Here is a 16,398-nt window from a genome sequence, read left to right on the forward strand (position 1 = left end):
AAGAGCCTCTTGCAAAAAATGACTTCTGCTTTGTCTTTGGCATCTTTCAAAATGTCTCATTTTGGTAGAAGTAACGCTGCACACCCAAGCAGTTTGCATGCTGTCTTTTCTAGGGACATTTGATGTGTGTTGCTCCATAGGACAGTCTGACTCTTCTGACTCCCTCTATGTTACTATGCCAGTTTTCCGTTCAACAGCGGGAAGTCTATTGCTGTTGAATCTGTAGCTGAGTTCATCACAATATTTCAGAATCCCCTTCTTTGGCAGCACATACGAACACTTCAGAAGTAGGGCCCTGCTGAGCAGTAACTGGATAAGGGCACTGTCCTGGTGTGAAGGCCATGTTCCATGGATGTTAGCGCTTGACAAGCTGTACTAAATGCCCTCTCTTTTTCTGGCCATGGTAGTGTTCCTTTCCAGCAGATCTCATTTGAAATGCCCAAGGCAGCAGCAGAAGAGAGACATTCCCATTCCTGAGCAGGGGAATGCATTCCCATGGAGTCAGAAGCAAGACAATTTCTGAGGGGTGACAGGCGGATGACACGTAGGGAATGGCTTTTCGTTTCTTCTCATGTCTGCTGTGGCAGCCAGGACTGAGAAAGGAAATAAGATGCGCCCTTTCAAGCAGTGTCCCCCATGGCCACACGCTTCCGGAGAAGGGGACAGCACAGCATGAGCTGTGACCGACCTGTCCCATGCCTGGTTCTCCCCAGCACGCTGCCCTGGGGTCCCATGGCTCGCCTGCCTTAACACACCGTCTCCAGTTGTCCCTCTGTCTCTAGCTCATCAGACCAATAATTCACTCTTTTTCCAATTTAAGCAGGGACCATAAATGTTCCTTAAAGTTAGCAGGGGAATGGTTTATTCAGATAGCTAAGTTTCTTGCTTTGCACTTAAATTTTCTTTCAGCAAATGATGGGTTTTTCCACCAACATTATTCACTTTATATGTTGAATTATTTTAGCAAATAACTCTTGGTCTGCGGGGTACTGTAGACAGTTAACTGAGAAATTCTGGTATTCAAACTGATTTATGGGATATATGACTCATTCGGCGTAGTTTCTTCCTGCAGATTGGGAGTAATTATTAAAAAAATGTCAGGTGGAGATACAGAAAATAGTGTCCTAATTAAAAGTTTGCATTTTACAAGTTGTTTTGGTGAGTAATCAACTGTAAGTTTGATGAGAAGCTAATACAAGTAAGGTGTCTGTGTAATGAAAACACATTTGAGGAAATATTTTTATGAACATTTGTGGGTTTTTTTATAGTATTTGCCTCTTATCTGATTAACTCCTCACTCTAAAAATGTATATTAGTGCTTACGTGAGGTAAATTTAGTTAGCAAATAAATTTCTTCTATGCTTGCATGTTAAGTGGAAGGTAAAACATGTTTCTCTATGGAGTATTTGGTTAATGAGCAAACAGTTGTAGCTGAAATGATGTATTTTTCTGGTTGATCAGACTAAAATCTTATGCTAATCTTAACATTTTTTTCAGCAGCTGAAAAGCAGAAATAGTGCTGGACACAGTGATAAGAGAGAAATTTGCTTAAAGCGGCTCTCATGCACCAAAAAGGAAAAACAATTAAAAGGTTTGTGCCACTACTATTAACATATTTTGCACACCTGAGTGTCAGAAAACCTGAGTGTCAGACGTGATTATTGATGACTGAGCTTGATACTTAATGATAACTTTTACTTACAGTATCTTGGTTGGAATCTGAACAACGTAAATGAAAATGCAAAAGTGAGAGTGACATCAAATCAGAAAATATTAACAAGATGACTGATAAATCAATACTACACAACGTAATCTGCGCCATTCCACAGTACTTGAAATTCTGCTGTTCCTGGTTGTTACTCGAACCTGAGCTGCCACCCTGCAGCCGTGTAGATGCAGGTCGCACTGAACGCCTGCGATGCTGTGGTCAGTTGGCAGAGATGCGGAGCGGGCGAGCGCTCCCGGCTCCCGGCCCTCGCTGCAGATGAACCTGCCGGGCCCTGAGTGTGTCTGCGGGTGCTGGCGGGCTCAGAGAGACTGAAAACGGGGAAAACTTTCTTGAGAAAAGCGTTAGTTTAATTTAATAAGTATTTTCTGACTGTCTTTCCCACTCCTATTTGCTGCACCCTCCCCAGTATTCCTAAGTAGCTCTGCGCAAGAAGCTCTGTTGAAATTGCAGTGGATTAACCCTACAATACAGAGTAGACAACGCTTCAAAATTACCTTTTTTTTTTTCGATGCAAAAGATTTACTTTGATAAATGATCTAAACACCTCCAAAATTACTGTGCACAATGAAACCGTGATAGATATAATGAGAAAAGAATCCAAGCCGGTGTCAAGTAACGAAATGACCCTGAAAAACACTGCTGTACAGAATCCATTTTTAACATTAAATTTTCATCTATATGATATTTAAGAGCAAAGGTAAAAGTGTGCATGCAGTGAGGAGTAAGAAATAGGAAGGTGAGACACCAGACACGTTCTCTTTGTCATTCTGGTAGTTAAGATGTTTAGCTTGCTTTGCGGAGGGAGCATGTTTGGTAAGCAGGGAAAACATTATTTAAAGGAAATAGTCCGAGCAGTACTTAATGCTGCCTCTCAGAGATCTTAAATGGCTGTGCAAACATGAGTTGATAAAGCCTCCTCATTTCTCTGAAGAGTATTGCAGCTAGATAAAAGGCAATATCACTTTCAAAAAGCACATTTGAAGCACAGAGGACTTCAGTGTGTTTGCCATCTCCTGACGGTGGGCCAGGGTCAGGACTAGCAACAGTCTCACATTTTGTTCTCCCAGTTTCTTCATCTCATAATTAGACGACATTGCTCTGAGCAGCTTCTAACAAGCCCAGAGAAACACGGCAGCAAAGTAACCACGTCGGTACAGTTGTTACCTGCGCTCCAGCTGCTGCTTGGCACCTCTCTTGCAGAACTGGGTTCTCTGCTCCCGCACGGCGTGAGAGGGGCTGAGGGCACACAGGCAGTGCCGTGGGAACGGGAACTAGGGGAGGCCTTCAAACTTTAGTGACATCGCTTTAAAAAACTGTCTAAGTAAATTGCGCAACATTTGAGTTGGAGCAATCATTTTTTTTGGTTGCGTTTTCAGATATCATTTGTTTCGGGTGGTTTCTCCATGTTTCTCTTATTCCTTATTAAAGCTGTCTTGTCGCATTTCCTCAACAGTGTACAATGATTCATTTTAAAATAGGCCTTTCCTGAGAACACTCTCCTGCTTTTTCGTTTCCAGATTATTGAGCTGATTTAAATGGGCCTAGTGCCTGACTACCTGGTATTATATTTTTGATTGTCCTTGTGCCGATTTTATGCATCTGAGAAGTGGTTTCCACTGATGACTAAACAATCTGGAGTGCAGCCGCCTGCCTGAAAACTGAATATAAAGTGACATTTTATACTTGTGATAGAACCTTTGAATGAATAGCCACTTCAGCAATATCTTAACTAAATTTGCTACTTAAAAAAACCCCCACACGTCACTCAGCATTGTGAGAGCACTCGTGTGTGCATTTGGTACTGTTCAGTTCTTGGCGTTAACGCTGCAGCACTGTATATCAATATAGCTGCAAAGTTAATTCAGCATTTCTGGTTTTGGCTTTGGTGTTGGCTCCTCATATATTTTTCCAGGGAACGGGAGAATAATTCTAACCTGAAAGTTCTTTGTGATTTCAGCCAGGACAGATGCCTCTTTCAGAAATGAAGAAATCTGGTTATAAGAGACCTGTAAATACTGTCTATATGTTAAAGATTCATTGTCTAGTAGAAAGCAGGCAGCCACATTGGTCTAACCACTTTTAATTATCTTAGATACAGAACTGGCTGTAAATGAGGCAGTCAAGCACAGACTTCTTTTTTAAAGAAACAAAGGCACCCTCCAAGCTAGTGAGCGAGTGCCCCTGTGCTCGAGAGGGGTGAGCAGCAATAACGAGGTCTACCTGAACGCCCCCCCAGAGCTTCCTGACACCCTGGCTTCCATTTTAGCGAGTGACTTGTTGACTCTAGGATTAAATTGCTGAGTTAAATACTGAGAGAAGGGCACATGAAAAGGCCGAGTGTGAACTGAAAATAAGAAGTGTACGGCCAAAGAAGACATTTGCTGTAAACAGAATGATTGTAGAGAAATGAGTGATGAAGAAAGCTGTTTCCAGTTGTTTTCTGGAAGACACATCATCACAGATCGGAAAGAGAAGCAGGGTGAGTCAGGTGCAGGGTCTGATCTTGTGTCAGTAAATTCTCCTGACTTTACTGGAGTTTGTTTTACGTCATGATGTGTCTGATGGTATTTTAGCTGGGTAGGTGAACAAAAATAGAAATGTAGGCTGAGTGGGGAAAGAGTAGCCCATAGCAGGTTTCCTTCTTTGAATCCCTGACAGAGCAGTACTGCAGATGCAGTCATGGTAGTAGGCCAGAAATACTGTGCTTCGTGCTCTTGTCTGTCTTGGCTCCGAATCACTCTGAATCTGACCCATTATATACAGGCATGACCTCTGGGACAAATGGGGAAATTGTTTTGTTGGTGGTGCTACTTCAGCTCAAACACTGTTCCTTGCAGCACTGACCTTCAAGGGCATCCTGATAATGGCATCAGGAGACTCATGACATTTACTGCCTGTTAGCTGGGTGGGCAAGACGTAATCACAATCTCCCTTCCACTCACAAAATCCTTTGCTGACAGATGCTGATCTTGTTGAGAGAGTTCAGAAGCAAGTCTGCTGGCCAAAATCTCAAAGGCAGAAGAACATTTATCTTCTGCTGATTTCTCTCAATTTCTAGCTAACCTTATCGTAATGTGTATTTTCCAAAAACATACAAAACCATATTTGCAGTTTGGACAGTGCTGTCTGCATTCCTACATGGCTCCTATCTGCTAAAGAATGGATTAGTTATAGAACTGTAGAATGTGTGTTGCTGGTGTAGGTTCATATTCAATTTCCTGGTCACAAATACATGGCTGAGATCTTGATTTACCTATAGATAAGACCCATGCAGCTTCTGCTTGAATTTGAGAAAATCTCAAACAGCTTTTTTTCTGGGAAAATTTGGAAGAGATGGGCTGTGTTCTCCAGGGACTCGTGGCCTCTTGTGGATAGTGTTAGTTTAAATACATCTGGGGATCTGAAACATTTCTGTTTGTGGAAATGAATCCCATACATGATCTAATAAAAGATGGGACTGTATTGCTATGTAACTTATAGTATGTACGAAAGTACACAACTTCCACATAGGTTGGGGGTCAAGCTATTTTTTTTCCTATGTGGCACATTCAAAATCTTACCTAGTGAAGTTATCCAACCAAGAGGGACTGCTTCTGTGCTTCATGTGTGCAAGCTATGATTCCTATTCTAATCTTTAATTAAATAGTTTTTCTATTGATCTATAGTATCCTGGTTTTTATCTGAGTTTGTTAGTTGCAAATCTGATAACTGAGAAGCAAATTAAATACATATTTTAGTTACTGGCCTGGTCTCTTCATGGACTTTAAGGAAGCATTATTTTGGGCTGGATAAATTAGTAGTTCTTATTATATCACATGACAATGCCCTGTTTAAGTGAGAGTTGTTTGCTGTGGTGAGGATGACATATGTGATGAAGGTAAAGCAATACTTTGAAATCATTAAAATGAGCGGTGAGCACACCAACTGGTTTTTCCTCTTCTCATGAGATCAGTTATGCGGTGTAATTGTTTTAATGGATGGCTGTTTTCCTTTCATATGAGCATCCTGGTATTTCTAGCAAGTAATTCACTAGTCTTAGTAAAACTGCCAGCCTTCTGCCTTGCCCAGGAGAGAAATACCTGTGAAGGTCTATCAGAACCATGTTGAATCATTAGGTGAGTTTTAAGAATCTCCCTCATTTCACACTCTCAGCATGCAGATCGTGTACCACGCCAGCTGCGCAATCAATGTCTTTACTCATTTTTCACAATGTTATTTGTCATCACAGAAGCTGTAGAGATACTTGGGAACTGATGAAAATCAATTTGAACAGAATACAGTACATGAAGCACCGAAATGTATCTGTTCTGGTGCTGCGTAAGAGTTCTTACTCTGGCCATACTACTATAGTCATATAAAGCTTTACTACAGAAACTTGCCCTGGAGAGACCCCAAAATGGATTAGAGTGGTTTAAAGAAGCAGCAAGTGGTATTGTCCACTCTTTCCATGCGTAAAGCCTTTTATTTCTCATACAAATATGTTGGTACAAAATATAACAAGGGATAAAATGTGCTTAAGCAAAGCGCCCAGTTTAAATCTAGCCACTAAAAGATTTTGAAGCTCATTTGTGATTAAATTATTAAGCCAGTTTGTGTCACTGTTTCATAACAAGTAAATATATCATTGTAACCAGAAGATTTTGTCTTTCTCTTAGTTGTTGACAGCATGGACAGCATTGAGATAAGGTCATAAGATGGTCTCCTATTGCTCTTTACCAGTTCTGAGCTTTGGGAGCACGAGTATGAGGGCTGAATGACTCCTGAGGAGCAGGAGTATTCTGGTGTTTACTGAGTCCGCTCAAACCCACAGGCAGAGTTTGGGTGTTGGTACAAAATATTATCACCTCGTCATCATCATGTCATATAGATACTGTGCTCTGTAGATGGAGATTCCATTTTTTAAAATCAGGAAGCTCGTAGGACCTATGACTAATATGATTTATTTGCTTTGCAGATGTTGCAGGGGTGAAACTAATAATCAAATGACAGAAAATGTGTTCTTGGCTACACGTCTTTTGATGACAGTTGCCAAATGTTGTTGAAATCTGAGCTATTTTGGGGGTTTAACTTTGCATTAAATACAAGCCCTTCTGTTCTGCAGTGAGCTAATAAGATGGGTGGGATAAACCCTGCATGCATAGTTTGGAACTGTAAACATTTGCCCTTATGAATTCTTTGTCCAAAATATAAAGCTAAGAGGAAAATGTCTCCTATCCAGATTAATTATTGATCAGGACAGATGCTGAAAACAGGGATGAAGTGCCAGTGTTACAGGCAGACAAAGAACTTGTTCGCTTGCTTATATCCAAAACAAAGGGTCAGGCATGACCTTGCAGTCAGGTGTATTTATTCCTGTGAAGGCTCTCCCTGACTTTGAAGAGCACTTGAGGCTCTGTCAGTCTCCATGCCTGGAGATCTGGTTTCTTTCTCGCTTGCTTTGAGCCAGTTTCCTTCTGTTTGGTCCAAACTGTTGTGGCTCCAGTAGGAGAAACAGAGGTGCAGGTGTCTCAGCTCGGAGCCTCCCCCATCCCCAGCACCTCCCAGATGATGATGTTTGAATTTTGGGGAGGGGAGTTTGGGTGAGAAGGGGACAAAGGAATCCTCCAGAATTCTTTGGCTCATCCCAGTGCAGAAGTGGAACAGTTCAGGTATATTGGAGGTGTTTGTGATCACTAAGAAGATTTCTCAAGCATCGCTAAGCAGAAGCTCAGTTTCCTGCAATAAATTGTGTGCACATTTCAGAATTGGTCTGTTTTGATAGCACACCCTGGTTAGCTGTGCTGTACACAGAGATTAGCCAAAGCTGTCACTGAATGTTTAAGAGTTTGGCCAAACTGGAACAAAATAAGATACACTATGAGAATAATGTATTATAGAGCTTTTTCCACTTCCCTTTTATTTCCAGATAAAGCCTTAATATCAGAGAGGCTTCCTAGCATGGAGCTCTGACCGAGTAGCTTTGATTAAGGAAAAGTCCCCGTCCTTTGAGGAACTGCATGTGAGAAATCTGATTGTTTTTTAAAGTACAACGTAGCTGTGTTTACAGCAGATAAGATTTTTTGACATTTTCCTTCAACAAAAGCTCAAGAGCAAAAGTATCTGTCTTGAACACAAGCATCATGCACAGGTCACAGTAATTGATATTTATTGTGCTAACAGTAATCTGAAGCAGAGAAACCATGTTTAGCCAGCTGTGTGCTCTGATTCCTTTATCCAGCCTATTCTGCTGGGTAACTGAATACATTAGTATTTCCTCTGAAAATTAATTTTGTGTCAGATAAAGAAAGCATGTACATATACAGAAATCCCTTGTTTTCTGGCTGGGCAAGAGGCTAAAACAACAGGGTGTGTCTGGATAGATTTTGTTTGGTAATCTGTATTCAGTATTCTTCTCCCTTTTTTAAATCTCTAATTCAAATGTCAGTTCATTCTTCTCTATTTCCTGGCCTTATTCAACTAGACTTCCAGAGCAGGCTAATTAACTTTAAGACCTTTTCTGCCCACCCCTATAGTTACAGTCTTTTCCTGGAACATTTCCATTGTTATAATCTCCATGTGTTGTGAGATGATAGAAATGATATTGTTACTACTCTTATGAATTTACAATGAGCCTTTCAATGTTTTTACTTACAGCTTAGCTCTTGTCAGGAAAATCTCATCTTCATATCAAAACAAAACTAGGGAAGCAAGTTTCCAGCTTACAGTGCTGATAAAGAGAAGCTGGAGGGCCTGAAAGTTGGGGAAGTTTAATAAGATGAGGAAAGCTGTTGTAAGTTTTGTGACTTTATTTAGAGCTAAGGGGATTTTTTTTTCCATGTAGATTTGTTTCCATGTGGGAGTGATCGTGATTTAACAGTGTTGTGTTTTGCTTCATTATCTATGCACTGGCTCAAGCAGGTCGTTAGTCTGATGAATTTTACAGCCCCAGTCCGGAGGCAGTGAGGGGACCCGCGCCCCAGGAGGGCTCAAACAGATCGCAAACAGAGTAGGTGCCAGTTCAACGCCTACGCCGTGGCTGCAGGAGTGACCATGGTTCAAGGCAGGCCATGCTTTTGTGTCCATGCGGTAGGAAGTCTTTGTAAAAGTCACAAAAGTGAGAGTTGGGGGCTTTCAGCTGCCTGGCGCGGGGACGTTTCTGCTCACGGGTCTCCTCCAGCCAGCGCCAGGACACGGGCTGGTGGCAGCTGTCCCGCGGGGCTCAGCGCGGCCAGCAGCGGGGAGCAGCCTGTGTCCCCCGGGAGCTGGCGGCTTTAGAGTAACCTGGCTGCTCAGCGCTGAGCTTGTGGGGTTGCTGCCTGAATGTGAATCACAGCTGGGGGTATTTCTTAAGCTGAGGTGGGAATTTTTTTTTCTCCTTAGTTAGTGGCTTTGTACGTGGAACATTTCTTTCTCCCACAGCTCATATTTTAATAATGGCCACTGAAAACCCTGTTCTTGTGTGAATTAAGCCTTTCTCTTTATTCAAAGCTGAAGATCAATCCATATAAGGCAGGTAATACCGCTCACCATTTCACAGCAGGAAAATGACGCAAGATATTCCAAAGAGAAATGTGCCCCTTTCTTCCTGTTTGAAACTTAAGTCATCTCCAAGTGCAATTACTGGAGGATTCAGTATCTATTCTAATCTTAAACTTTTACCAAGGCTGCTGCTGGCAAATGTAGTGTACAAAGCAAATGAGTTTGTTAAATGGTGCTACAGATGAGCAAGCTCTGCAATAGCTTTGTCACTGTCAGGTTCACATTATTGTCTTTGTAAAACAGACCCATTACAAAACGCATTCCTGCTTTTTGTGCTCTCTGCTTTCTGCTCTTGCTTCTTCATTTCTGTGCTGGATATGTGCTTTAGGTGGTGTATTGGTAATACAGATGATGTGCACAGTGTAGCAATATTTGTCTATGTTTTAATGACAGCCTAAAAGCCCCTAACATTATCAGTACTGAGCAAACAGACAATATATGCTATTTCATTGTAGGTTTAGATTAGTGGATTAGGTGGTGCAAAGTCTGGTACCTTAGTAGTAGTATTGTGTGGTTGGCCTAACCCTAACATGGGAACACTGGTTCTCTTGCAGACAGATCATATACATCTGAAAGACAGTGATGATAAAAGCCAGTAAGATAGTGCAGATCTCCTCTGAATTCAGATCTAGGACTGGAGGTAAGGGGAGGGAGCACCCCACAACAAGAATGGAGAAGCTAATATAAAACTCGGTGCCGGTCGAGATTCTGCCAATGAAGCTGAACCTATCACAGGAACAGTTCCCATCAATGGCAGGATTTCCTATCATTTGCACGAGAGTAGCATTAGGCGCTTGGTCTCCCCAAGCGGTATGTTGTAAGGTAGGTTTTGCGCTCCTAGAGCATTTCCAGAACACAGATTCATAGCAGATAGCATCACAAAAGGAAGGGGAAAAGGAAGACTGATCTTACCAAAGCATTACTTAGAAATGTGGACAAAGGCAGGAGGAGGAATTCAACCATATCCTCCAGACATAGTGGAGAAGTGGAATTTCCCTTTCCACTGTCATACACAATATGGTCGAGGGCCTGTGTGTGTTCCTTGTGCCCTGTGAACTTTGCCAGGTGTCAGGAGGACCATTCCAGATGTTGCTGATGGGCTCGTGGAGGGAGGATGCAGAGAAATGGATGACCTCAGTGGGGCAAAACCAGATGGGTTACTGCTAATTTATGGAGACTGATGGTAGGCTTTTTAAACGAATGTGTAATAGAAACAGGAGGCTCTTTCTCCTAAAGTTTTGGCAAAGGATGGTGGTGAAATCCACATGCAGCTCCCAATCTCCCGTATGACAGTTTTGCTGTCTATCTCACACAAAAATACTCACCTGGAGAAAAGTCTGCCAGAGTGCCCATCCACCTCCTTGGCTCTTTCTGGTTTACTGGTTGTAAATCTTTACTTGGATATACTCAGAGTACAAGAACTGATGTGTAGGCAGTGTGAACACCTGCAGTGGATGGACAGGTTTCCCCTCTGCCCTTCCCCTGTCGTTGCCCAGCCCTGGGAAGCACTGAGCTCCTGACCTGTTCCAGTCTAACTCGCACCTGACAGGGCTGGGCCCCAACTCTGCTCACTGCCCGCACAACAGAGCTGTATAGTAGCACAGGTACCAAATACACTCATGGCACAAATAAGATCCATCTCAGAAGGGTGTTACAGAGAGAACTTGAAATATTCAGCAATATCTTAGATTCAGAATATAGCTAGTTCCATGATTATTGGCAGATTTGAAATTCAGATCAAGATGAGTGAAGCTCAGGTTCGCATTGAATTAAAGGGCTAATTTGTATCCTTGCATTGCAGAATTGTAAACAGGATCTTCACATTTTTTTATTAATATTTTAAAATTTTGAGAGCAGACTCGTTGTGGAATGTGGGAGGCACATGCACCGGTGAGCAGTGCGCATTCGTTTTGCACGTCATTATTGCCAGCATTAGTGCTGTTGGTGGGATTCCCAGGTGTGCAGGGGCCTGGAGGAGATGCCTGCAGGTTTCCTGCCAACACAAATGGTGGCTCCTGGTCGTGGCTGTGGCACCAGAGCTGCTTTCTGTGTTTGCAAGGGAAATACACCAGTGTACGTGCTTCAAATGGAGCAGGGTGCTGAACTGAACTCCACAGATGAATCAAGCAAACTCATCATGGACCAAACCGGTATCCTGCTCTGGATTTGCTGAGGTCTGTTCTCCTAGCTCAGATTCTGATCAGCTCTTCGAAGGCACATGTGGGGAATTGCTTTACCTTAGTGGTTGTGAGCTGGTCATCCCTCTGTCCTAGCAAATCTGCAGTTTATGCAGATAATCACTCTGTGCTGTGTTCTAGGCTAGAAGGGAAACCAGTTGTGTCAGGGCTAAACTTTGAGGGATTTTTGATTTGTAAACCCACAAGGATAACAAAGGGAAATACATTTGTTTTTTTAAAAAATACAGCAAAATGTTTTCATGGCCAACAATTTTCTCACAGAGAACCTCTTATTTCCTTCTAGGCACTAACATTTGCACCTCTGAATTAAACTTCCAGAACCTGAGCAAAAACTGAAATTATGAATGCATGACAAAAATAACCATGAAGATTCCTTACAGAAAGCTCAGCTGCTGGAAATAATTAGTTACCTCTACTCTGTCAATCTCTGCTTCTAAAGAAAATGTAAGTTATTAGCTGGCCTGATTTAATCCTGTAGCTCTGTAGACATGCACCCTGACAAGAGAAAAGAATTTTTAAAAAGTTTTCCTACTTTTCATTTGAAATAATAATTGAAGTAATTGATTTACAGATGCCCAGTGAAGTCCTTTGTTCGTAAGTGCTATAAATCAGAGGCGCTTTTAAACCATCCCCAGTGATTTCTACCTATATCCTGTTTTTGGCTCTGTTTCGCTCAGCAGAGGCAGGATGTGGAGCAAACCTGGCAACAACCTGTTAACTGTTTGGGTGGAACTTTCTCTGCCTAAGCTGCCTCTTTAGTCCTGAGCCCTGGAAGCTTTAGCTCTGGCTCTCTGCAAGCTGCAGATTGCTGAGTGACATGTAGCTATTTCATGGCGTCATTTCATTGCTAGCATTGGTTCTAAAATGTTTAAGGAATAGTTTTATGATAACACATTAAAGTACAAAGCTTTGGGAAATAATTCTTGTTGCAGTGCAATGCAGCTGCAGCACTGAAAAATAAAGCCCAGGTTTAGCGCACAAAGCAGGAATGATTTGTTAATTGAGTTTATCTTTTGCTTTCTAATTCATTTGTTTTATTGTTTGTAACTGCACATTATTCTCTATAGTATACTGTACTATTCTAAGCCTTTCATACGCTAAATTAATCTTGCGTCCTTTTCTCCTGTTGGTCACCCTTTATTTAAGGATAAAAAGTAACTCCTGCAGATACCGCAAATAAATTGCAAGTCAGCATTTCTGTGATTTGTTTCTGGTATATTGGCTATTGTTACAAGGCACAAATTAACCTAAGATGAGAAGCTTTTGTAAATCATTGGAGTATCCTTGCTTTTGTCTAATATTTTTTTTCCTACATGAACATCTATAATACTGTATGCTTTTACAAATGCTGATGCAATGATTTATAATCAGTGGAGGCAGGGACGCATTGATTAACTATACCTTTGTTAACTGCAGTAGCAACCAACTTTTAATGTTTTTGGTAGCTAAGAATGGAGCAGATTTTCTCACAGAAATTCATCTTCTTCCATATCTTTTTTCCCTCACATTTCTTTCCTTCCTTTATCTCTATTACAGCATGACAACCAGCACAGTAAAGCACTGTGCACACTGACAGTCCTGCTATTGCAGAATAGAGTTCTTACAGAAAAAGCAGTACCAATTCATCTCTTATGCATAAATGCTTTGTCTCTGCAAGCTGTACAGCAAACTTGTTAGCTCAGGGACTTGCTACGCTATCTTTAGGATAAGATAAAAGCCTTTTACACCAACTTTTCACATCAAGCCACTGCTCATAAAATAACCTGACAGAAAGAATGGTTCTTTTTGGACCACTGAGATCAAGAAACTTCTAAAATAAGAATTGCTGGTCTTTTAGAATAGAGGCTGTAAAACCTGGTAGTCCAGGATTATTAGAGTGCTAAAGTACCTGGGCCGCTTTGAACTTGAGATTTAGGAGACAAAGTCACTGACGTGTTTATATAAACTCCCGTCTAAGCCTTAAACAAGTCTTTTAGCAAGAGAGTTATGCCAAACCTGGCTAGGGTCCATGGTGGCTTTCACCTCCTCATGCCATTGCTCATGATAAATCCATAACACCTTAAACAGAGGCACCAAAGGCAACACCCCCCTTTGATAAAACATATTTATCAGATCATAGCACCGCGCACACCTGCTCACTCAGAGCTGCCCGAAGACTTAACTGCTCCACAAGTGAAATCCTTTCCTAAAGGGTTTACAGGTGCCATTTGCAGTATCATTTCTGTCCCTTTTCCATTGAGAATCAGCCAATACTCTAAATATTACAAAACAGAACTACAAAAAAGCATAAAATATCTCTTGTTTTGAACCATCTAGGAATATTGTGGCGTAGCCCAAGAAGGCAAGAGATTTACCTTTTCCATTGTCCATTGTAAACAGCTCTGCTGCTGTCTGCACTTAATTCGGTTTAAGTGCCATCAGTGTTAGGCCCAAAGGCTTCTGTGGATGTGTATAAAATTCACAGCCTGTCTGCTGGTATTTCTTAAATTATTTAAGACATTAGAAGAGATATTCGGTGGAGGTAGAAACCTTTGAAATGAACTTCATGGCTGAAGGACAGCAAATACCGCTTATCCCTTACCTGAGTCAGAGTTGGTGGAGCTTCGGTTTGTTCCCGAATCAGGCAAACGAAAATCAACAGTATCCCAAAACGTTAAGCATTGTTCAGAAAGTGAAGATCAAATAGAAAAATCCACTTCTCTTTTCGTTAAGCAATACTGGGAGTGTTCAGCTCTCCAGTCTCCAAGGTTTTCCAGCTGGGAGTCAGCCTGTTCCCATCCTGCATCCCGGCATCCTGTTATTGTTCCAAAGTCTTAGTAATGCAGTGAGAAAAGGGAGTGGAGGAAACAGATAAACTTAGCCTTATTATTGCAATACCTGCTTATTTGTTGCTGACTCTAGAGAGGGAGCTGAATAAAAGGAAATTTCTGAGAGAAACACAAAACATGGTATGATATTTAGTATCATTTTATAAAGAATTTTAGGAGTTAGCAAATATCTGAATGGTGCTTTAAATAGGGTCTGATATTTGATCAGCACAGACTGTGCCTGTTGTGCACCAACAGGATTTTCAAAGCAGTTTGGAGATGTCCTATCTGTAAGGATTTTTATACCCACAAGCAAAAAAGCTAGAGCCCTCGTATGAATGAAACTGGGATTCCTTTAAAGCTCTGTCAATGCTGGATGTAAAAATGGAATTTAAAAGTATTTTTCCCGGTAAAATTGTGACTTCAGAAATGAGACAGTGCAGGTGGGCCTTCCAGAAGGAGAAGATGTTTGTAACGTCCTGATAAAGGTTAGTTTTAAGTCCCAAGACCACTCAGAGCACACAGAAGGGAAGGAGTCGGTGTCTGTGCTCCGTCCCTGAGGCAGTGGCAGCCTGGGGGACTCTCACCAAAGCGCAGGTGTCGGTGTCTCTAATACTGTCACCCACATAAAGCTCCAGTCGGGATTTTGTTCAGTGAGCCCAGCCTAAGCACCCAAACCTCTGTGGGACGGCGTGTTCCCTCCAGTGCCACCTGTCTGCACGTTAAAACCGAGCACCAAGGGGCATCTCTGGCACCGTGCAGTACTAAAAGAGGAGGAATCCTTTTACTAACCAATGCAGAAGAGAATCTGAGAAGTGTGGGACTTTGGGACTTAACTCAAAACTCACTTTTTTTTGAAACAGTTATAGTAAATGTAGGCAAATGTTCCACGTATCTTAAGTAGGGCTTTAAATAATAATGTTACACAGTTAAGCACTCTCTTGCCCCTATTTGTCATCACAGTCCAGCACAGGTGATGGAACTGGTTTCCTGGCTGGCCAGAATGCTGAGGTTGGTTAGATTACTTCATGTTTTTATGATGTGCAGCAGCGGAGATGAATTACTTTTTAAAAAATTTGATACATTAATTATTCAGAAAAGTTAAGCACCTAATGAGGAGACATTTTTCAAAGTCTTTTGTAAGGAGACCAAGTAGAATTAAGATTCCTCGAAAGAAAAGAAGCCGTTCCAGTGTCGTTGCTGAGAGAAGAGCAGGGAGGATGTTGATAGGAGTTTTCCAGAGAGCTGCAGTTATCTGGTCAGTATGCAGCTCGGTGATAACCTGGTACCCACAGCAGACAACGGGCCCAGATATGATGTGCTTTTGCAAGTGACTTCTACTGTATTTACAACCGTTGCATAGCCTTTGATGTGCATATCTGTGCGCTAAGCATGCTGTTTAGCTAATCTAAACAAAGGATGAGGATAAGGGAGCCCTTCACATCCACTGCTCAGAAAAGAGAAAATTCCTATGTTCTCTATATATGCCCTGAGGCAACAGGCCTAGATTATTAAGGTCTGTTTTGATGTCTGCTAAATAAGCTTTGTACTAGTGGACTTGTTTTATCTCTACTGAAAAGTTCAAGGAAAGAAGTGAGAAAGTTTCTAAAGGCATTTTCAGCATACTCTGTTTCAGAGCTCAATACAGTAACTGAAAACCATTGGTGAGCTTTGAAGAAGATACTTTCATTTAAATTTTAGAAACCTGATTCCGAACTGATTCTTTAAGTCTCATTTCTGGCTAGGAGGAAACGTCCTTGGAGATGTTACCGAATGAAGAACCTGTTTTTGCAGCCCTGTGCAACAGGTGGCAAAGCTCCTCCTGGTTCAGCACCCCCCTCGCCCTCTGGTTCATCCCAGATGTTTGCACCGCTCTGCTTCCTAGGCAGTGGATTTCTTCATCTTTTCAAAGCTGCTGGCTCAGGTTGCTAGCAAGCAGGTTTTCTTGTAAACCTTAGACTTTCAGACTTCTTTATCATTAGTGCCAAATCATAAGCTTTTGGAAAAATTCCAAAGACCGGTGTCTTTTGCAAGCAACACAGTAATGTTTTTGACCAAATATTACTAATTCACTACTCCGTGTGACTTGTGGATGGAGCTGGCAACACGAATAAAAGGAGTGATAATGATTTACTTGGCATTACAC

At 41.7% G+C, this 16,398-nt stretch overlaps 1 protein-coding gene across 3 annotated transcripts in view; it reads right to left on the bottom strand.

The window, feature by feature from the left end:
* CDH5 (cadherin 5) overlaps positions 1-14,474 on the bottom strand; it is a 29,306-nt gene extending 14,832 nt beyond the window's left edge. Inside the window, exons 1-2 of one of the 3 annotated variants that reach the window (XM_065028470.1) lie at positions 14,027-14,247; positions 11,485-11,566 (exon numbers count right to left, since the gene is read on the bottom strand). In XM_065028470.1, coding sequence (XP_064884542.1) covers positions 11,485-11,507 — 23 coding nt within the window. In that variant the 5' untranslated portion in view covers positions 11,508-11,566; positions 14,027-14,247. Of the gene's footprint in view, positions 1-2,893; positions 3,025-11,484; positions 11,567-14,026 lie in introns of those variants that run through there. The other 2 variants (XM_005514450.3, XM_013371161.3) reach the window with 2 other exon arrangements.
* Positions 14,475-16,398: the final 1,924 nt, after the last annotated feature.

Source organism: Columba livia, chromosome 13 (genome assembly GCF_036013475.1).
Source record: "Columba livia isolate bColLiv1 breed racing homer chromosome 13, bColLiv1.pat.W.v2, whole genome shotgun sequence".
In the NCBI taxonomy this organism is placed as follows: Eukaryota; Metazoa; Chordata; class Aves; order Columbiformes; family Columbidae; genus Columba; species Columba livia.